The sequence below is a fragment of the Protopterus annectens genome, chromosome 14.part0 (assembly GCF_019279795.1).
Source record: "Protopterus annectens isolate FY-2018-M chromosome 14.part0, PAN1.0, whole genome shotgun sequence".
Taxonomy (NCBI): Eukaryota; Metazoa; Chordata; order Ceratodontiformes; family Protopteridae; genus Protopterus; species Protopterus annectens.
In genome coordinates, this window is record NC_056748.1 from 545,903,617 (window position 1) to 545,928,006 (window position 24,390).

At 40.7% G+C, this 24,390-nt stretch overlaps 1 protein-coding gene across 1 annotated transcript in view; it reads left to right on the plus strand.

Annotated features, from left to right (window-relative positions):
• LOC122788697 (myosin-16-like) overlaps window positions 1-24,390 on the plus strand; it is a 949,629-nt gene that overhangs the window by 664,066 nt on the left and 261,173 nt on the right. The window contains exons 15-16 of the mRNA XM_044055593.1: window positions 2,120-2,256; window positions 18,793-18,896. Coding sequence (XP_043911528.1) covers window positions 2,120-2,256; window positions 18,793-18,896 — 241 coding nt within the window. The remainder of the gene's footprint in view (window positions 1-2,119; window positions 2,257-18,792; window positions 18,897-24,390) is intronic.

Consider the following 24,390-nt stretch of genomic DNA (forward strand, 5'->3'; position numbering starts at 1 on the left):
GCGTGGGTTTCCTCCAGGTGCTCCGATTTTCTCCCACATCCCAAAGAAATGCTGTAGGTGGATTGAACACTCTAAATTGGCCCTAGGCATGAGTGTGTGCCTTCTGTGTAAGGTTGGGTGCCAGGCTAGCAACTCGACACCGTAAAACTCCACTGCCAATCATGAGTGGACAGGTGATCCGCTGTGGTGACCCGTAACCAGGAAAAGCCGAAAGGAGAAGAAGATCTCTCATCACACACACACACACACACACACACACACATGCATATATATATATATATATATATATATATATATATACATACATAAATACATCTATATATATATATATATATATATATATATATATATATATATATATATATATATATATACATGCATACATATATAGATATAGAGATATAGATATGTGCAGTACAGTGGTGCAGCATATAGAGTTGTCACCTCACAGCAAGAGGTTCCCCTGTTCGATTCTTGACTGAAGTGCCTTCTGTGCAGAGTCTGCATATCCTCACTGTGTTTGTTTGGATTTCCTTTGGGTGGTCCAGTTTCCTCTCACATTCCAAAAACATGTGTTAGGTAGATTGGACACTCTAAATTGGTCAAAGGTGTGAGTCTGTGATATGGAAGAACAACTGTGGCAGGACCATGTAAACTTTGGCTGTAAAGTGTCACTGTTGAAGTGCGCCATGTGCAAAAATGGAAATGGGAAGGGGGATTGTGGATGGATGGATGTGTTTGTGCATGTATTTGATATACATATGTGTGTGTGTGTGTGTGTGTGTGTGTGTGTGTATATATATATATATATATATATATATACATATATATATAAAATATATATATGTATATATATATATATATATATATATATATATATATATATATACATTCACTCTATATCTAATCTATATCTCTCTCTATGTGTTTATATGGTCTATGCCATTTGACTAAATCACAAATGGTTGAACACAATTGACAGAAAAGTAATATGACTAAATTAGAACTGATAGAAAAGTGTAGAAGTCTGTAGAAAGTATATGACTGTCATTTCTGATCAAAGTAGTTATTAATTTCTGACATGAGTCTAGAAGAGAAAGCGTGGATTGACAGTTGTCAGCATCATATCAAACAGCCAGATCTACAGATGTTTAGGTTTATGTGCCAGAACTAATTCACTGTTTGTGGTGTTTTTTTTATCCCCGTGGTTGTGTGACCATGGAGTTAGCATATATAACTAAGGGGATTGTGTGGGGTCAAATGAGTTTTCAGTAACCTGTTTCCACTGATTTCTATCAAAGAGCAGAGAACCATATATATATATGTGTGTGTGTGTGTGTGTGTGTGTGTGTGTGTGTGTGTGTGTGTGTGTGTGTGTGTGTGTGTGTGTGTGTATGGATCTACTTTCAATGAATGAAAGTATGAACCATCACATCTAACTTACCTGATCTATCTTCATCTTCTGAGACTTCATTTAAATGAAACTATGAACTGACAAATTCCTTTCCGAAGGAAAGGAACCACTGAATCAGAACTATGCCATCTCCCCGTGTAGTGCAATCTCAGAGTTGGTATATTTAAGTAGTAGGGTGTGGGAGGTGAACCCCCCCCCCCCAGTTTGGTGGGGTCCATGTCTTTGCATTGTGTTTTGTTTGCATGGTGGTCCAGTGGTTCCTTTCCCTTGGAAAGGAATTTGGCAGTTCGTTGTTTTGTTTAAATGACGTTTCAGTGGATAGTCAGAGGATAAGTTGGATTTGATGGATCGTACTTTCGTTCATTGAAAGTAGATCCATCCATATATATATATATATATATATATATATATATATATATATATATATATATATATATAGATGTAGTTGTGACTACAGATGGTTCAGTGGTGTGATGGTTTGGATTTTTTTAATGACCTTGGGAGTATTGCTTTTTTAAGTCGTGAACTGCCAATTTATATGAAGTCTTAGGTTTGTTTAATTGCTTGATGATTATATAAGAAGTAATTATTCATAACACATCCCATGTTTCTTAATTATATACTTTATTTTCAATGCTCATATAAAGCACACATATGTCTTGGCTGAAGATTTCACTTACTTTTACATTATGTCTGATAATACAGAAGAGGTGATTGACCTGTCAGACCAACTTGGAGAAGGTGGTCGAAGTGTTCATGAACTTCAGAAATCAAAGAAAAAGCTCGACATGGAGAAGGATGAGATGCAGGCAGCTCTGGAAGAAACTGAGGCAGCATTAGAGGTAAGGAAATACAGAGGAGTTTTATGTTATTTAACAGCAGGAAACCAGTTTGGCTGCCTTAAGTTGCACATATTTAAGCTTCATCACAGACAGTCCACTTAAGTGTAAGGTCGAGTAGATTTGTTGATTATTTCCAAATATAATGATGTTACAACTTTTAACAATGCCTTGGGGTTTGTAAAATGTTATATTACCAAACAGAAAGTAAAGTGAGCGAACAGTCAAACAACATTGGTATGTAAATTGTTACCCATTACATTCTCAAGGTTTGCTTATAATGTACATTTTGCAATGAGGTGGGTTTTGCTGATTTTGACGATGTCAGTGTGAGGGTTACTGTCATTTCCATAATCATTTAGACTTGCCATAACAGTATTCTTACTGACATCAGATGGAAGATATGTGCATTTCCAAGGAAAGAGATACTTGTCTCACAGGTTGCCTGTTCACTTTGAACTGCACCTCTAGGCAAGAACAGCTCCTTTGTCATTTTCACTCTGCGGAAACATTTTACCCTGCAGGCATGCAGATCCATTTAAACGTCTGCTGTTCCTGCTTGAACTTTCACATGCACCCATCCATTTGTTGTTGAATGTAATATCTCACACAAGTATACTTACTTTTTCCTTTATACATGCATGCATGCATGTGGTGGGGTCACAGGCACATACCAAACATACACATGTAATAGCACATGGTATTAATTTTGCTTTAATCATACAGTTATGTTTTAGTGGCAGATGTTTACACTGCAATAGTGAACATAATTATAATAATGATAATAATGAACATAATGTGATTTTCTGTGGAGTTACAAGACATCTAAGTGTGAGAACAGCATTGCTCTTGACAAAGTATGCACTGTATGCAATGCATACTGTATGAAAGGGTACAAACATGTTTAGTATGAGAAAACTGATGCAATAGAGCATGTGAAAAATTCCTTAAACATCTGTCTCAAATATAGTAAGCTATACACGTAGGAAAATAGGGATGCAAGCTGCGTAATGCCAGATGATTTCCATCTGGAATGCCATAATACGTTTTTCGGCCCTGTATCGCTCTCACCATCAGCTGTGTTCTGGGGAATTGCATCTGCCTCTGAACAGGAGTTTCTATCTTACCCACCTAGACTGAAGCCTCTGCTGATAAGATGTATACCCAGGTATAGCTGACTAGTAGTGATGACCTGTTAAGTGCCCTGCTGTACAGTCATCTTTGTTTCTTCACTAGGACTTTTTCTATATATGCTACTTAACATGAAACACTGCCAGCCCTCAGGCATACAACAACCTAGAATATCAGGCCCTGTAATTAAGGACATGTGCTGCCCCCCACCCCAAAATTGAGTATGAGTACTCTTTGGCATGCCACAGATGCTCATGACCATGACCCAACCATCTGTGACATGGAGATTGAGTAGTGAGACTTACGCTAAGCCATTCTCTAGGATGAGCCAGCTGACTTTCACTGATGCCTTTAGTAATGTTAATACTGTCTCATGTTAGAGAGAGCATGTTTTACCAGTATTACTCAGGGGCAGGAGTTGTTTTTTTTTTTGTTTGTTTCTGCTCCTCAGTGCTCCTCAGACCATTCGGCTTATCCCATGGCTGCTGCTGTGCTGACCTTTCACTCACCCTATGTGACAGTCCTACAGCTTACTTGTTCCTAGTATGTGAGTGGGGAGCATACTGGGTGTACATCCTTTGTTTACAAGGAGGATTGAGGTTTTCTTTTCAGCACTAACTCTGCACAAATTCTCATTTGCATTCAAGGGAATGGCATGCAGTAGGCCTTTGCAGTGCAAAAAATATAGAAAACAGCCAGCCATTGCAAGTGCTAGACAAGAATGAGACCTAAATGTTATAAATGTGTTTATTAAAGGAAAATTCCACATTAAAACTAATAAAATTTATTTTTTTCACTCTATCTCGGTTTTTGAGCTATTTTAACACCTCTTGTAGAATTTTAATATCTTTTCTGCAAAATGGCTGTCAATGGGGCTTGACATATCGGTGTGATCTTATTTTTCTTCAAGCCTTTCTCTTTCCCATAATCAATGTCAAGCCTGGTTTATATGAGTCAGGCTAGACATAAGGAAGTAGTGGTATATTCCCATTCCATTAACATATAAAGAGATTAGTGTCACTCACTGTCATCTTACATATTGCCTGTAACAGGACTGCTTCTTTTATTTCTTGAATGGCTCTCATTTGTGTGTGTCTAATGGCTTGTTTTATAGTATACTATGGAATTGTACAGCTGGAACCAAAACAGTTGCTAAATTGCAGGCCTTTTCTAAAGTATCTTTTTGTAGTGCAAGATGAATTGAAAGCCCCTCCCCCTACACTTTGGTAAATGTGATGATACTTTACAAGAACTACAAGAGAAATATTTTCTGACTTTTCTGTAAATGTCACAGACATCTTTGATACTGCATTCAAGCCACCTTAAAATATGAAGTAGTATATATTTTTTTTAATTTATTTTATATTACATTTGTTTACTGGGATAGTCTGAATGGAAACAAGTCCTTTTTCAGCTGAGGTTTAAAGAGTAAAGCTCCACATGAAGGACAAAGATTGCATAACATTACTTATGACAATAAACAGTCCTTATGTATAGCATTACAGAGATTACATAACATAACATACAACACTAAACATTCCTTATGTATAACATTACATATGACAATAAACATTCCTAATATATAACACTAAATATATGTGTACATTAAATTACAAGAAGACAGTTTTCAGGCTATAAATAAATAAATAAATATATATATATATATATATATATATATATATATATATATATATATATATATATAAATATGGGTCTACTATTTACAGAAAGGCCAAAATAACGTTCACCACAGTGCCGAGACGAAAATCAGGAAACACGGAATCACGAATTAGGTAAGTATGCACAGGGCAAGTGAATACTTGTCCATTGGGGGGAATTATGCCATTTCTCCACTGTAGTGTAATTCTGGAGTTGGTATATATATACATATATATATATATATATATATATATATATATATATATATATATATATATATAGTTGGGGGTGGGGGGGCAAAGCCCCCCACATCGGGAGGTATAGACCTCCACCTAGGTGGGTTTTAGATGGTGCGTTGTTAATTACTGTAGTTTTGGGCAAGTATTCACTTGCCCTGTGCATACTTACCTGATTCGTGATTCCGTGTTTTGTGATTTTCATCTCAGCATTGTGGTCGTCTGTATTTTGTCCTTTCACTAAATAGAAGTAAACCTATATACATGTATGCTAGTTAAAGACACAGATTACAGTGTTGGTGCTCTCATTACACACGTAGTAATGCTGGAGAATATACAAATTCATTGAATAAGTAATTCATTCAGGAAACTACAAATTCAATATATGAGAGACTTTCATGCTTTAAACAGAGCACAGTGTATGATTTGAGGTCGCCATTCAAGGATAAAGCAAGTTAGTAGATTATGAGAGGCATTCCAAGATACAGTAGCATAGGATGTTACAAGTATATACAGAGGTGTAGAGAAGGAAGTAGTAAATATAGTGGTGAGAAAAGCTGCAGTAAAGAGTAGGGATTAGCCTGACGTAAAGCATGAACATAACCATGTGTTCATTAAGTGAGGTTTTAGCATTTTTTAATTAAGGTAGATTGCTAATGGAGGTTATGTTATGTGGTAAGGTATTCCAGGTCTTTGCTATTTTGTTTGAGAAAGGAGTGTCTCCAGTGGTATTATTGGGTTTGATTACATTTAGTAAGGGTTTGTTGCTGGAATAAAAGGTCCTAATGCTTGACTATGGCTGTAGGAGGGTTTGGAGGGAATAGATTTTCTGTGGTTTATAGAGAATTTTGTGGGCCAGGTTTAGTTGATTGTAGAGTAGGATCTGTCAGAGTTCAAGCCATCTGAGTTGCTTAAGGGCTGTACAGTGATGTGATCTGTAGAGGGAATCTGGCAAATGTTGCAGTTTTGTTGTAGCAGGTGTCTAATTTATAACATAAGTATAAATAATGTATAATTTATATTTACAATTTATATTTATGTAGTTTATAACTTACATATTTATAAGTATAAATAAACATTTAAAGTTTAAAGTTTAACACTTCAGTACTGTGATGTTGCTTATGTAAATTTGTCAATTTTCTAAGGTGACAACTGTCTTTAAACCACTGACTGATCTAATTGCTCTGTTTTGCTATGAAAGGCATGGCTACATTGGATGCAGCTGTGAATCAGTGCAAGTTATCTTCCTCTCTGCAATAAAGACAGTGGAAAACAGTTTCACACCTCTGTGTCTTGTTTACAGCAGCCTGAGCTCCTGACATCAGCAGGACTAATTACTCATGTAATATTGTCAGCAGTACCTGACTACAAATTTATCTGTGTCTGTGGTGTCATGCAGGTGTAGAAAAATTCCTCTGCAACTTGTGAGAAGATAGGCTTAAAAAATGTGGTCTTTCCCTTCCTTCGATTCCAAAGCGAGGAAATGAAAGTTTTATAAAGTACAAGAAGGTTTTAGGAACCTACACAGTACTGGAACCATATTGCAGGGAGAAGCGTAACCTAAGAGTTGAGTTAAACTATAGGAGAAGGAGTTTTACTTTAATCCACACACAAGAATAGCAAAAAATTAAGCACTTTCATCCATTATAACATGCAGATTACAATTGTATTAATTATATTAATTACTATATGTTTTACTGTTAGTTTGTTTTGTTTTATTCTGTTTGTTTTGTTTGTTTGGAAATGGTTTTAATTGGCAAATTTTTAAAGAAAAATATTTATTATATTATAATTGGATGGTTTATTTGATTGGTGATAGAATCACGTGATTTTTTGAATTCACTATTTCTTAATTTGATCAAAGTATGAAAGTTCTGAAAAGGTTTGCATGTTATAACAGATGAAAGAACTTAACTTTTTGATACTCTAAGTGGATTAATAAACACATTTATATTATTTGGGTCTTGTTCTTGTCTAGCATTTGCATTGGCTGGCTGTTTTCTCAATTTTTTTTTTTGGTTCCTTGGTTGTTTATCGATGTTACTCCTTGATCTAGTCCTTTGCAGTGCAAGCCAGTCTTTGCAAGGCATGACAGACTGACCTTGCCCACTTTGTAGACGAGAACCTCCACATGTTGGGGATTCTGCCAGGAGTGTCCTCATGAGAATGCATCTTTCCTCTCAACCCACAGACAGGCAAGCAAGCTTATGTTTTACCATTCCTCTCCTCCCTGTAGTGTGAAAAACAGTTATTATGGTGTCACTGCATAAAGATGATCCATCTGCTGACCCTAGGAATTATGGAGCTATTAGCGTCACTAGTATTTTTTGCAAGGCTATCGAGCAAAGTATAGCTGACATAACAAAACAAAGATGTGGGTGACTATATAGGTTCACAGGTTCATAGGTAGGTACTAGGCTATTGGCCCTAGGGCCTATACAAGCCTAGCCAAAAATGTACCCTGGCTTTCGCCACCCAAGAAAATTATTTTCCTGTGCCCCTGTCAAGCAGAACCACAGAAGTGATTCCAGGGGTGAATTTCCTATTACCCATCCAATCATCAAGATTTTTCTTGAAGAGTGCTAATGAAGAGCTCTGTTTGACATAGATAGGTAGTCTGTTCCAGAGTATGGGAAGTCTCTGGGACAGGAATCTATCCCTCCAGCATGTTCTGTTTATTGTGGTGACAAGGTTTAGGTCCCTAGAGCGTGTAGCTCGGAGGGATTGGGATTTCTTTAAGTGGAGGATGTCCAACAGCTCTGGGTTTGACATAGCTTTGTATGTTAGGCAGAGATCGCCTCTGAGTAGGCGATATGCGACGGAGTAAAGCTGGAGTTTTTTGAGACGGTCCGAGTAAGGCATCTGTTTGAGGCCAGTAATCCTCTTTGTGAGGTATTTTTGCGGTCTTTCCAGTTGTTGTAGATGTCTTGTGAGGTACATACCAAAAGGGGTGTTGTACTCTATAATGGGTCTAATGAGTGATGAGTAGAGGGGAACAATGACCTCTTTTTTTCTGGATGAGAAACCTTTTGTGATGAGGTGTGCCACGTAGAAGGATTTCCTGACCACTTTGTCGATGTGATTATCAAAGGAGAGACTACTGTCCACCTGTGTCCCAAGGTCTCATATCACACTTTCGGTGTTAAGTAGACGACCACCTATGTGGTAGTTCATGGGTACAGAATTTTTACCAAAGGGGATGACAATGCACTTTTTGGCATTGAGCTTGAGACCATGTCTTTGACACCAGGTATCTGTCTCAGTGAGGCCCTTTTGTAGGATGTCCACATCATTAGGAGTTTCAATTATGGCTCCTAGTTTGCAGTCATCTGCGAATTTAGTTAGCCAAAGACCTTCTGTGTTAGCCTGTACTTCAGAGAAGTAGATACCAAACAGGAGAGGACCCAGGACTGAACCCTGTGGTACTCCACTTGTCACTTGTCTGAAGTCTGATTTGGAGTCTGCTACTTTCACAGTGTGAGTTCTTTCAGTAAGCCAGTTGGCAACGCATCTTGTGACATAGGGATTTATACTTAGTTTAGTGAGTTTATCTATAATTCCAGAGGGGGGATGGTGTCGAACGCCTTGGCGAGATCTAGATAGGCTGTGTGAACCACCTTACCCTCATCTATGGCTTTGGTGACTACTTCAAAGAAGTCTATCAGGTTTAGGAGGCATGATCTGCCTTTTACAAACCCAAACTGTGTGGGGTCCAGGGTTTGGAAATCTCCAATGTCTTTGTTTATGAGTTCCATGATGATACGTTCCATGGCCTTGCAGACGAGGCTCGTCAGGCTAATGGGGTGGTAGTTCCCAGAGTCTGTTGTGGCCCTTCCTTTGTGGAGTGGGATAACTGTCGTGGTGCATCATTCAATGGGCACAAAGCCTGAGGTGAGGCTATGATTGAACATGGTACTTAGTTGGGGTGCCAGTTCATTCTGTAGTTCATGTAGAAGGCAGCCTGGGATGTTGTCAGGTCCCATGGATGCTGTGTTCTTGGCTTTGGAGAGTGAAGTTTTTACCTGTGCAGCCGTGATTACAGGAACTTTGCATTCTTCCGGTATAAAGATGGGCCCTTTAGGGGGTGAGAGGGGGGTAAAGTTAGCACTGAACCTATCTGCTAGGATGTTGGCAATATCAGTTGGTTCTGTATGTTTAGTGTCATTGTGCTGTAACTCTGAGCAGATCTGAGTGTTGCCATTGAGATTTTTGACATAGCTATAGAATGCTTTGTGGTTGTCTTTAGAATCAGTAGCAATTTTGCTTTCATAACTAGCTTTGGAGGATTTTATGAGGGATCTCAGCTTCTTACTGAGGCTGACCAGGGAGTTCCTCCAATCGTGGGATTTTACTCTTTTTTGCAACAGTTTCTTTCTTCTGTTTTAGAATTTGTTTATGGCAGAAGACACCCAGATTGCCTTCCTTTATTTGGAGGATAGCATCTTGGTTCTGTTAGGGATAGCACGATCCATGCACCACTCATGTAAGTGCTTATAAAGTGCATTTGTGTAGGATTCAGCAGCCGTACCTCTATCCATGGAAGCACACCAGTTTGCCTTTGTAAAAGACAGATCAAGCCTACTCAACCCAGATGAGTTGTTTAAAAGGGTTACTGACACAGCGGATAACGGTCATGGAGTCCAGCTGCATACCTGGCCTTGATAAGGCCTTCAACACTGTTCATCATGTTGAGATTGTTGACAAACTTTTCCAGGTCATGATTAATCCTTATATGTCACTGGATAGGTTTTCTGCTTTTGTGTAAATAGTTCACCTCACGAGCAGATGCAAATGTGTGGAGTTAGCCAGTGTCTATTTTGCTAAAATCCCTGTCAGTTTTGATTTTCTCTTGATTGCCTTTTTAAGGACATAAGATATTTGAATACTGTGTGTTTTAACCTGTTTTCTAGCTCAATAACAAGCTGCCATAGTTAGTAAGGGGTGTGTCTTAAAAAGGTTTTCCTCTTTTGTATAAATAGTTCGACTTACGAGCGGACGTGAAAGAGCAGACACATCCTCATATTCTAAATTCATATAATGCAGCAATAATATGATATTATCTACATAAGAAAACATCTGAAACCTGGATATACAGACTGTTGCAATAAGAACTTACAAAGGTATAGGGAAATGACAGGGGATTTATGGACAATATAATGAATTAAATAAAATATACATTTAAGTGCTGTGTTACAGTTGATTGGTTAAAACTTAAAACAGCATAAGATAATATGACAAAAGGATACGTGAGACCTGAAATATTAAATTTGTACTGTATACTTCCATTACTAGTACTTAATTGTGTCTTGAAATAAGGAATGGTTAACAACACATAATAAGACAAAAGTAAATAAATAACTAAAAACTGATGCAGCTGAAAAAAACAGCACACAGGATAATTTACAATTAATAAATATAATTGTTTCTTGTGCATTTAGCCTTTTACCATGTCTCTCTCTCTCTCTCTCTCTCTCTATTTTAAGAAGCTGAATACTCTGTTTCCAGTCTGTATGGAAAATATTTATAAATAGCTTGTTATATACTTAAAAGTTAAAAATGGTGTATGTTAGTGTTTTGTTTGAGTTCTGTACATCTAGGCAGGGAATAAGTGCAACATGCCACAATTCCAGGATGACAGTGATCGTACCTCATAATGAAAGATTTTACACTTCCTTAATGGAGTTTCTGCTTTATAAGTTGGGAGTCAGAACAGTTAATTGTGAACCATTTTATTATGTCACACAACACCAAAGGAGAGAAATAGCATGTTCTGTTAGTAGGTTTTCTCACACCTGCTATTCTTTCAGTTTGGTCTTTTGTGATTCAGAGAAGAGGGAAAAGAGAGTTTTATTTTTTCTTTTCTCTTCATGTTTCTGTAACCTTGGAATTAGTATAAATACAGATGTGGGGAGCAGGAATAGAGCTCCCACATCACTGGGTGCAGGAGTGTTTGGTGTTGCTTTCAGTGTTGCTACTTGTTAGTGTGATCCTTTGTGGGTTTAGATGTTTTCACATCAGTTAGTCACAGGCTACTTAAATGACACGGGATTAATCATAGTAAATTCTGCAAGTAGCATGCATCATCTAGGGTACAGTTCATATGCTATACTAGGATACAGTTTGTATGCTATTCTAGGGTGGAGTTCATATGCTATTCTAGGGAGCAGTTTGTATGGCTGCAAGAAAGAATGTAGTTTCAGTAGTATGTATCGTCAATAAAGATTATCCTGCATTTCAATTTGTCAGTCATTTTGCAAATAACAATAAGTACCTGTGTGCATATACCTGTGTGCAAATTAGAAATATCAAATGTCAGTGCAACATTGTTATAAACCTATTTTATATCTGTATTTCTGTTCATCAGATTTAATCTATGTTAATACACCTGAATAAAAGGTCTGTACAACAGTAGATGTTCTTCATGTTTCACTGTTGCAATCATCACATTTGGGTTATCTGCCTGCAGGTAGCCCTCAGCCGGCCTGAATACTAGAGTCTTGGGATTTCTGCATCAGATGCTGTCGTTTCTTCCATGACGTCAGGTTGACAGTGGTATAAAACATGCAGCCGAAGCCATTACATCAGTCCTTCTTGCCGTGCGGTGCCCAAAGCAGAAGCAGTTCGCAAGTGCCGGTCAGCAGACTCCTGAAATTTTCATTTTCGAGTTTCAGACCTGAAGACTTCTAAAAGAAAAGTACCCTGCTGGGGATCCTTTTTTCTTGCTCTAACCGATGTCAGAAAAAATTAATAATTGTCTTGCCTGTGGAAAGCAAATACCTCATAGAGATTTTCATTCTTACTGCATCACCTGTTTAGGCCCAGACCACGACGTCCCTCACTGTCAGTTTTATGCCTTGTTCAAAACCCGAACTATCCGTCATCGGGCAATTTTTGTAGCTAAGTACTTTCGCTGTCGATCTCCGTACTCCGAAATGGCATTGGTAAGCCATCTGACTACCGATCTTCTGAAAAAACGTAAGAATAAAGACAGAGACAGACTTCATAGGTCCAAAACTGCCGACGACGCTACCGTTAAGATAGTTGCTAGTCTGCTGGTACCCAGTGAGGCGCTTTCGCAGCCCCTGATACCCGCTTCTACAGATTCGCAGGCCTCTACTGAGACCCATTCAGAGTCTGGTATGCCGTGAGATGCTTCTTCGACTGTGGAACCTGCGGATGTTTCTACCTCAGATGGGTCCGGAGCCACTGTGCAGCACCGGCTTCTGAGAGTGTATTCAGGCCTCCCAATTTCCATATTAAACTGACTACTTCGTTTCAAGCCAAAAATACTGAATTTCTCAGGCCTAAAGTCCACACTACTCCTAGGAAACCGATGACCAAAGTGCATTCTCAGGCCCACAGGCCTCAAAAACAAATGATTAGAATGGCTGAAGACCTTATTACCTTAATTAGGGGAAGCCAGCCTTCCCCCTCAAAGAGACCTAGAACTGATTTTCTTTCTGATTCTTCTGATCAGGAATCTGATATTTCTGTTCCTTCTGACTACCAGGACATACCCTTATCTACCTATGAGGATTCTGATGCAGAGGATTCCATTCCCTCTGCTTCCCCTCCAGAAGGTTTTTCTTTTGGTGAAATCCTACATACCTTTTTAAGGAACAGTTCCACTGGGAAAGCCAGGACTACTCTCAGTCCAAAAAGAGACTCGGGAATTTTTAAACCTGCCTCAGCACAGGCCTCTAGCTATCCCTCCTGTTCTGGAGATTGTAGATGATGTCTTCTTGGAATCCAGCCTTACCCTGGATACTTTGCCTCCAGCTCCCAGGAAACATGACAGGTACTACAGAGTACCTGACTCTCACAAATTCCTTTTCAAGAATCCTACTGCAGATCCAGAGACCATTTTCCAAGGACCAAAAGGCATTAAGGCTACTTACTGCCAAGAATCCTACCCCTTCTGACAGGGATTCTAGGGCTTTAGACAGATGGGGTAAGAAGGTATACACCTCTGCTACTCTGGCCATTAGGGCTTTAAATTGCCAGTTTCATATGTTAAAGTATCTGCAGCATATTATGGGGCTAATTAAACAGAAAATTGTGTTGATTCCTGACTGTGCAGAACACAAAGATTTACAAGAGTTAATGCATTCTGCTGACCAAGTTGGTAAACATACTTTGCAGTGTGGTTTTGATGCTTTAGAAGCATCTTGTGGGTCTGCTGTCACTGTGTCTGTTCTTAGAATGCATGCTTGGCTTAAGGAACAAAAGTTGCCAGATCATGTCAAAGCAAAATTACTGGATGTACCCTTAAACCAAGAGAGCCTATATGGCAATAAAGCAGAATAAGTTCTCAAAAGGATGGAGGAGAAAGCTAAATCTATGCAAACTGTTAAATATTTCTTACAAGTACAGCCACCTACATTCAGTAGGCATTGGCCTTCAAAAAACTGGTCCTTTCCAGTCCCTTCCAGGCCTTCTGAGTCCAAACCCAGTGGCAGCAGACCCCCAAGACTTCAGTCTCAGGTTATGTACAGATCTAAGCAGTGGGGTGCTCCCACGTCCAAAACAGGGAGTAGTAAGCCACCCCCTATGGTAAACTTGCAAAATGACTTATCCTTAACTCCCCCAAGCATTGCTCAAGTACTTGCACCTTTAGGAGGCGAACTCGCCCTGGATGCAAAAAAACTGAGAATACATTACCCAAGACAAATGGGTTTTAAACATTGTTTTCCTAGGATACAGATTCCACTTCCACTCATTCCCAGCCCTAAGTGGATGGCCAGACCTCCCCCTAAACCAGTGGGTGGAGGCCCAAAAGCAAGTACTTTCTCTCCTCAGCATCAAGGCTATTCAACCTGTCCCAGCAGAACAAAGGGGACAAGACTTTTATTCAAGACTGTTCCTGGTTCCCAGAAAAGAAAACTTCTGGCGTCCTATCCTGGATTTATCTATTCTCAACACCTTTCTGGTGGTTCCAAAATTCAAAATGTTAACTCTCCAACAGCTGCTTCCTATGCTAGCCAAGGATAACTGGCTGGCAACCCTAGACTTAAAAGAAGCTTATCTGCACATCTCCATAAGGGAATCTTGCAGGAAATATCTTAGCTTCAGGGCAGGCTCTATGCACTTCCCTTTGGCTTACCTACTGCACCCAGGGTATTCACAAAGTGTCTAGCTCCAGCCATTGCTTTTTGCAGGCAGAGAAGTATTCAGATTTACCCATACTTGGATGATTGCCTGATTCAGGTGGAAAGTCAGGACTTGCTACTACAGCACCTGGCATTTGTAAAGAGACTTCTAACTTCACTGGGGTACACCATCAATGAAAATAAATCACACCTAGTACCCTACCAATGGATTGTATTCCTGGGAGCATGCTTGAACACAACTTCCCAGATGGCATTCCTTACTCCAGAGAAACAAATTTATTTGACAACTTACTTCAACCTACTGGCCACCAAAACCCAGCTATCTGCAAGGAAAATATTGCAAGCTCTGCGGTTCATGGCCTCTTGCATTTGGTTAATTCCATATGCAAGACTGCATATGAGGAAACTTCAATGGTATCTAAAAAGTCTATGGTGTCAACATTCTCAGGACCTGGAAACAATAATTCCTATCATTCTGTGTCTAAGGGCAGAGTTCCTTTGATGGGCAGAGGCCTGCAACCACAGCAAGGGACTCCCTTTCACTCTACCCCCTGCTGCCCAAAAACTAACAACAGACGCATCAGACTATGCATGGGGGGGGGGCTCACATGGCAGGGCAGTGCATTCAGGGCAAATGAAACCCAAAGCAGATGCACCTGCATATCAATCAAAAAGAAATATTAGCTGTACAGAATGCTCTGACAGCCTTCAAATACCTTATTCTTCCAGGAAAACCATTGGTAAAGACAGCCAACACATAAACAAGCAGGGGGGGAACACATTCGTACCCAATCTGCAGACTAGCCATGGCTCTGTGGAACATAGCCTTGAGCAACCAAGTGCACCTGCAAGCTCAATTCCTGCCAGGCAAACTAAATTCACTGGCAGACAGCTTAAGCAAAAATCTCATGGACCCACACGAATGGAAGCTGGAACCCAAAATATTCAAACTTTTGGGGAACAGATGGGGGACACCAGAGGTGGACCTGTTTGCTTCCCCTCAGAACTATCAACTGAACAAATACTGCACCAGAACTCCCCACAGCCAAGCTTGGAAGGTGGATGCCCTGTCCTTTTCCTGGGAAAGCCTCTCAGTCTATGCCTTTCCCCCTCTGCCTCTCCTCTCGAAGGTTCTACTAAAGATCAGACAGACTTAATCATGAACAAGAACCAACAAACTGTATAAAAAATAGCCCAGTAGCACAAACACAAGAGTGGACAACTGACCGTAAATTCCACTGTTTATTGAACGAAAGAATGGTAAGCGCTTTCGGCTGTGTTACTCCAGCCTTCATCAGACCTGATGAAGGCTGGAGTAACACAGCCGAAAGCGCTTACCATTCTTTCATTCAATAAACAGTGGAATTTACGGTCAGTTGTCCGCTCTTGTGTTTGTGCTACTGGGCTATTTTTTATAAAGATCAGACAGGACAAGCCAAGGACAATCCTGATTACACCAGACTGGCCACGCCAGCACTGGTATCCTCTTTTGCACAGTCTGACAGTGCTACAACCATGGAATCTGCCTCAGACCCCTTCCCTGCTGTCCCAGCAGGGGGGTCAAATTCTGCACCCTCAGCTTCAGACCCTAAACCTTGCAGCCTGGCTAATCCCCTGAACTCACCTCTAGCGACCCTCAGTAAGCAGGTGCTGGATGTCATTCTTGAGGCAAGGAGGCCTACTACTAGAAAATCCTATTCAGAAAAGTGGAAAAGATTCTGTTCCTGGAGCCAGTTTCAAGGGATGGCCACAACTATGCCCAGCTTACCTCATATACTAGATTACTTAACAGAAATGCTCCACAAGGGCCTATCCTTCTCTTCAATTAAGATTCATGCCTCTGCCATCTCAACTCATTATAATACTGAGCCACCCCTCTTCTCTCATCCTCTGGTAAAACAGTTCCTTAGAGGGGCCAAAAATTTAAGACCCCCCAGGAAAGCTCCCACTCCAGCCTGGGACCTGAACCTTGTACTGTAAAAACTTACACTTTCCTCCTTTGAACCGGCTGCTACAGCAGAGTTGAAATTCCTCTCATGGAAAACAGCTTTACTTCTAGCCATCACTTCAGCAAGAAGAGTGTCTGAACTGCAGGCCCTTATGGCAGTGGAACCCTTCATTATCTTCCATGCAGACAGGGTTTCCCTCAGGACTAACCCATCTTTTATCCCCAAGGTGTCTAGTGTGGCTTTAAACCAGTCCATTCATTTACCTACTTTTTTCCCTAATCCTCAAAATAAAGGCAAAAGGATACTGCATTCTCTAGACGTACACAGACAGCTTAGATTCTATTTGGACAGGACTAATCCTCTCAGAAAATCTGACCAGCTGCTAGTCAGCTTTGCTGCAGGGGCAGAGGGGAAGGCCATTTTAAAGCAAACCATATCTAAATGGATAACACACTGCATCCATTTCTGCTACAAGCACCATGGAAAACCTACCCCTACAGGGGATAAGAACAGACTCCACCAGGGCTGCATCTACCTCTACTGCATTTCTCAGAGGAGTCCCTACCAGGGACATCCTGGAAGCTGCAACCTGGAGCTCAGTACACACTTTCACCAAGCATTACCACTTGCCTATCTTTTCTAAATCCAAAGCTGGATTTGCCACAGCAGTCTTACAGGGCCTGATTGCCAGGCCTAATGCTTCTTAATTCACCTCCACCCTTCCTTAGTTTTTCAACCCAAATGTGATGACTGCAACAGTGAAACATGAAGAACATAGTATAGTTGTGTACACTTACCATAAATATAGATGTTTGAGTGTATTTACTGTTGCAGTCCTGGTTACCCTCCCTCCAGCCCCTGATTGTCTTTGCTTTCAACTATCCTTTTTGGTTTGGCATATCTTATACTATGTGTATTTGCTTTTTGCTGGGGGTGTTCCACACCATATAATTGCTTCATATTTTGGGGGCACCTGACATGTGGGGCAAGAAAAAACTGATGTAATGGTGTTGGCCGCATATTTTATACCCCTGTCGACCTGACGTCATGGAAGAAGCGACAACATCTGACACAGAAATCCCAAGACTCTGGAATTCAGGCCGGCTGAGGGCTACCTGCAGGCAGATAACCCAAATGTGATGACTACAACAATGAATACACTCAAACATCTACATTTATGGTAAGTGTACACAACTGTAATTTTTGGTCATCTCCCCAGTTAACTCATGTTCATGCATTGCATCACACCTTTGCCTTCATTGCATGTGTACCCAAAGAGATTTAAAGACAGAATGCTAAAAGAAAATGTCAGGAACTTTACATTCAGCACTGCCTATTGCCGATTCATTTGGTCTTCTATAATTACACCTAAAAACGTAAAAAAAGTGTTTTACCATCTCTTGAACTTGTTTTCTACCTTTTTATATTTCAAAATGGACTGAAGTTGAGGGGGGGCTGCCAGATTGTCATGCTGCTTTGGATTTATTTTTGAGTCAAGGTTTTGCATTACTGTTGTAGTTTTCAGGAGTCTACAGGGTAGACTGTGATGAGAATATTTGCTGTGGAAGAGTATCTGCCTTGCCTTACTGGTGCAAGAAGTATGATTTTTTTTCTCCTTTTTTAATTGTCTCTGACAAGAATGTCATTTTGTCTTTTCAATTATATTCTAACATATTTGTTGGAAATCATTTCTTACAAGCTGAATGTATTTACATTTAAAAGTTATGCTTGAAAGAATAGTTTATTTAGTACTTTTATTCTAACTTAGAAGTCTAATTCAAAGCATTATTTTAACTATTGGGTGAAGATGGGCGACTCTGACTCATACATCTGCATAAAAAGACTGACTGCCATCAGTTCATAGCGTGAAAATGTTTTCAAGACCCTGTAGCTAAAATCAGTGATCTGGATAATTATTTTGTTTTCTTAAGGTATTAAAAGTCTGATATGTAGATACTCCTCACACTCAACTTGATGATATAGATAATACAGCAAACAACAGAAGAAATAGTGCAAGATTTCACTAAAAACACATTTATGAGTCAAAAAATTGTGGAACCCACTTAAGAAAGAAAATAGAGCAATACTTTTGTTTCATTTGGATGTGGCCTTTCTGAAATGGCTCAGATGGAAAGAGAAGCACTTTGTAATGAGAAAAATATACTATCTTGGGTGGAGTTGTGTTTCCAGTGCTTACATCTGAATTTGCTTCATGTCTTGAAAACTTGTGCCTAGCTGCATTTAGTGTGTTTAGGCATTGGCATTCATATCTGCTGTTAAGAGCAAGAGCATGGCCATGCATATGTGAATACCCAACCAGCTGACTTAATATTGCATTGTTTTATGTATTTTTAAACCAAGTATGCATCTTTGTTTCATATAGAATTTATTGTCATTTATTTTAATGATGCTACTGTCAGTTTGTTTCATGCTACCTTTATTTCTAATACACAGGCTGAAGAAAGCAAAGTAACTCGTCTGCAGATAGAGCTAACACAACTGAAAACTGATATAGACCATAAACTACAGGAGAAAGAGGAAGAATTTGAAACAACAAGGTGACATTCAATTTACAGTATGAAAGAATACCACTTGAGTTACAGTCACAGAGCCTTGTAAATAACTTTCATGTTTTTTTTTTTTTTTGAAAAATTCCTTTTCATTGTATTTTCCACAAATACAAAATAAGAGTACATAATAATTACAGACAATGCAGCACGTATTACATAGAAGAGTAAAGGTAACCAAACTTTCAAAAGAAAACATTTAAACATTTGCAAGAAAAACATTGAGACTAATAGTTGACATGATTTCAACATATCTAAGGGTTACAGTAGAGCAGAGTTATGGTAAGACGTTGAATGTTGGGTTTGTATATGCAGGGTACCTTTAATTGGCCAGAATGTAAGAAAAAAAAAAGAAAATATAAAACAAAAAGAGAAAGAAAATGTATAAGCTAACAAAAGCTAGTTACATATTTACAGTATGTACAATGTTGGAAGCCATCCTTATGTTGATATCTCAGAAATGTGTTTTATATGAAAGTGGTACAACTATTTGTGTTCAGTAACAGAGATTTTATTTATATAACAACCACCTGCTTGTCATTTAACTTTATGTATTCTGTACACTTAACAAAATTATTTTTTTAATACTTTTAGTGGCTAGCTTGTGGGAGGAGATATATTTAACTGCCATGTCTTTAAAGTTGTTCCATGAGATGTTTTTATTATTAACCCAGTTTTTGGAAATATAGAATTTAAGTAATGCACATGCTGTAACTAAGATATGCTTGCACATTCCATTGACTGAACAAGGAATTATATGCAGAATCATTGTTTCTCAAGAGAGGGTGGTTTTTGCATAACCAACTTTCTCTAGTTGCATTCGTAAAGAACACCAGAGCTTAGAGATTTTCACACAGCTCCAAAAGATGTGGAGAATATCTACATCTTCCCTATAGCAGAAGGGGCACAGTGAGCTTTTTTTATAGCCAAATTTTGACGTTTATTTTTCTGTGTTATAATTTAACTGATCAGGACATGGTTTATAAAAACTGAATATTGAAGAAGTCCATGCCAAGAATTGATTTGGTATTATAATAGTGCATGCAGTTTATATTGGGCTCAATCCACAGTGACAGGCCAGTTTTAATTAAAGGCATCATTGTGGACGTAAATGAATATTATGCTTCACAGAGTGCAGCATTTTTATAGATATTGCAAGATCTTTACAAGTTATGTGTACAGATATGTGTCTTAAAATAATAGCTCTGGGAAGTGGGAACAAAGCAGTACAACTAGCAACCATGTAGCTCCGTTGTAATAAATGTATCATGATTTGTTTGTTTTGCCTCCATGTGACAACTGAGCCTTTCTCTCTCTCTCTCTCTTTTTTTTTTTTTTGATATATCCCATGATGCCCCACCACTGGCCCAGTAATCAAGGAGCCTCAGTCCTCACCACCTCACCAATAGCACCAGTGGGGGGTGTACATTGGGAGAATGACAAGCACACACACAGTATTTCCAGATGCAGCTCTCTCCATCAAGTGTAATTTCCCTTAAGAGCACACAGAGACCACAGTCAGTTCTGTGCTGATTTTCCCACTTTCTACAGATCCCCAACAAGACTCCCCACTGCCACAGCTATAGAGTTGAGATCTCAGCTGAGTGACAAAGTCAAGACCTCCAGCACCCTTTCTGTCCAACCAGTGCTTTGTGTCCCTTCCCAAGTATCTGACACACACTCTGTTTGAGGTTTCACACACACACACACACACACACACACACACACACACACACACACACACACACACACACACACATGGGGAAGGCTGGCACAGGTTTGCTAGATATGCCCCCTTCTGCCCAGACTGTAAGGTAGTTTCCCCTGCCATCAGTCACTCCTTATCAGCTACTTTAAGGCCATTAACAAAGGGTATCCAATCTTACTGTGTAATGTTGCTATCAATGCAAATGGTAGTTTGACCAAGAGCAGAGTTATTAGGAGTGGCCTACACAGTGTCACCAAATAAATATGCAGGCACTCTCTGAGTTTAAATATGTCTAGACAGACCAGTCACAATTAAGGGTTTACATATATTTAATAATAAATAGTAAAAGAGCAAGACAATACTAAATATATATGCACAGTAATATCAGAGTTCAAAATCAAAGGAAATATTTAAAACATTGCAGGACAGTCTCAAATAAATAAAGAAACATATCTAAGCTAAGCTTTGCTATATTCCTGACTATATCTAAAAGAATTGTATTGTAACCTAGTACACTTACTTCAGAGCAAGCAAGGCAGACATGGTGAGTGGATCTTGACATTGTCAGGTCAGATTCAAAATGCAGAATGCCATCTGTCTCTCAGAGACTTTCCACATTAGTCTCTCAAATATTACTGCTGTGATAGCTTGCAGAATGACATTATTTCTTGTCATCTGACTGTATCCCAGGTTAAAAACAGCCATTGATGAGGCTGGTAGGATTTAGCATCTACCTGTGAAGATAAATACACAAGGGCTTGTCCTCAAATCTTGGTACTTGCTGGATGTCATAAAACAGTAAAATACTTGCAAGACAATGCAGAAAGTTCCCTAGTTTTAGACATTCCATGGGATTCATGAACCTTGCGCCAGGCGCCAGCATAGCGTCGGCGTTATAACGCCAAATATGGCTGCTTAGCGATTCAGGTATGAATGAATCCCACGTGCACTACCGGCGTGTGCCGGACCGTCTCCGCCCCCCGGCGTAGGTATGCAAAACACACTGTGTGCGGTATTGCACCATGCAAATGAGGGCAAATAGCGATCCACGAAGTGGCGCAGGCGTAGCGTAAGGGCACGGCAATGTAAACCAAAAAAAACGGTTTACATTTACCCAAACATACCGGAGGAGTAACGGAAGGCTGTCAAAGTCAGGTATCATATAGGTGCAATATGCCAATGTGGAAAGGCACCGAGAATGTCCAAAGAAAATATGCACAAAATGTAAAAATGACATAAATGGCACGTCGTAGAAAGAACAGCAGACCCGGGATATGTGCACAGAAGTTGCAAAGCAATGAAATAATATGACAATGTCCTAAAAGAGCAGTAGAACACAAATCAGCTGCACAGCCACCACACACCATAGTATGTATGTAAAGCTGCAACCCCAGCGCAATGGTTGTCAAGGAGTGGTGGCGGTGTCCGCCGTAACCATGTATTAGTAGTCAATTCCATGCAAATGAGGCAGATAATAGTGAATCGCAAAACGGCGCCGGCGTAAGGATGGAGCAAGCGTGAGCGGTACTACACCGAGGAGTGGCCTACGAGATACATGTCAACCACAGAGGGGTGTGCCACTGTAGGAGGAAGGATATTGGATGTCAGCAAATCTGGGCTGTACAATGCACATCACAGCATCAGGACTGGCGTGTTAGGAAATAGATGTGCTGAGAGTACATAATGCGCGTACAAATGCATGTGCACGAGTATGACTACGTTCCCTAAACCAGTCATGTGACGGCCTCACCATCAACAACCACGGATATAGGAAGGTAATGCGGAGAATACGAGGAAATGCGGAAGCAGTGTAAATGGATCCGTAATGAGCAATTAACACCAATCAATGCAGGAAGGGCAAGCGCCGGCAGTTGATAACTCTCCATGCAGACTCCTGCATAACGGGAAAGGAGGCATATGAGTGCAAAGATAGTAGGGGATGTAGTAGAAATGCAAAGAGCAAAGAACCGAAATAGCACAGCCAAGTACAGAGGTAGCATAACTGCGGCTGCAGATAAAATGCATCATATGCCATGTGCCTGCAGGATGCAGTAATGTAAGATGCAAGGCGAAGGCAATGCAGGCAACTGTAATGTAACACTACAGGCAGTACCGTTGCAGTTGCAACCGTAAAACCACGGAAATAATCCATGGATACGGCCGCACAGACACACCCAATGACATCACCGGGTATACAGCACAACAGTAATAAATGTGAATGCACACAACACACAGCGATTTCCCAAACGCCGCACCGTAGGGTGTAAACAGACGGGGAACTTTTAACATGTATATGCTGGGTGCCGCCATGGCCGTGATGCATAGGTATGTGGCAGAGACAGACGGAGTTGCGGAGGGTGGTGCCGACAACTACCGTAGGCCTCACAGGAGAAGGAGAGTGTTCAGACCAAGGGTGACCTACCAGGGGCTGCGAGACCTGGAGATAGTAGAGCACTACAGGGTGGACAGGGACACGTTACAGCAAATAGTGGAGCTGTGCCGGCCGCGCCTGAGAACAAGAGACAACAGAGGGGAGCCCATCCCAGTGGACACAAAGGTATGTGTGAGCTTGCGAATACTGGCTACAGGTACCTTTCAAAGGCCCACCGCGGACATAATGGGCATCTCACAGGCATCAGCATCCAGGGTACTACACCAGTTCCTGGATGCCATGTTACCACATGCCCATGAGCACATAAAGTTCCCCACATCTCAGGAGGAGTTGGCTAGCAATATGCGCCACTTCCACCGTGTGGCACAATACCCGGAGGTCCTGGGTGCGATAGACTGTGCGCACATAGAAATCAAGTCACCACCTGGGGAGCAGGGTAGACGCTACATAAACCGCACGGGATACCCCTCCATCAATTGCCAGGTCATGTGCACAGGGCATTATCATGGATGTGTGTGCTGGCAGCCCTGGAAGCTACCACGACTCCCATATCTGGCATGCCTCACAGCTGTATCAGGTATTCGCCAGTGGGGACATCACACAAGGTCACCTTGTGGGGATGCTGGCTACGCACTGGAGCCGTGGTTGATGACACCCATCAGAAATGCACACACACACATGCAAGAACGCCATAATGAGGCACACGCACAAACGAGAATAATCATAGAGCGTGTGTTCGGGATGTTGAAATCACGGTTCCGGTGCTTGGATACATCCGGTGGAGCCTTGCAGTACTCTCCAGGCACAAGTGCCCACATATTCATAGTATGTTGTATGCTACACAATATGATTCTGCGGAAACAGCTGCTGCAGGGACATAATGCCGGAGGGCCACCAAGCCCGCCACAACTGCCAGGGCAAGCACAGGCACAGGCGTTCAGCGCCATGGACACACTGAGCCAGCCCCAGTAGGTAGACAGAGGCGTACCCAATATGCCTACGCCCTGGCAAAGAGGGAACGCATAGCACATACTTTGACAGTGTAGGCCCCATGGACTGACACCTCCTGACCTGCACACACAGTAAAATGGACGCCACACAAACATGTCCGCCCGTAATGTGTACCGTACGGACGTATGTGTGACTCCAACAAAGGCACCGCCCAAACACTGCACACCCAATAGCCAGCAGAGCATGGAACGCCAACACCTCAATGCACGCCGGTTCTACAGCACACGGCGTAGCCATATGCTGCCACTATCGCCGCAAGTCGACCACACATGTACGCATGTGCATACACAGATACGGAAATACATATCAGTACACATGTAGAAATATATGTACGCATATACAGATATAAAGTACAACAGGGTAATATGGAACCC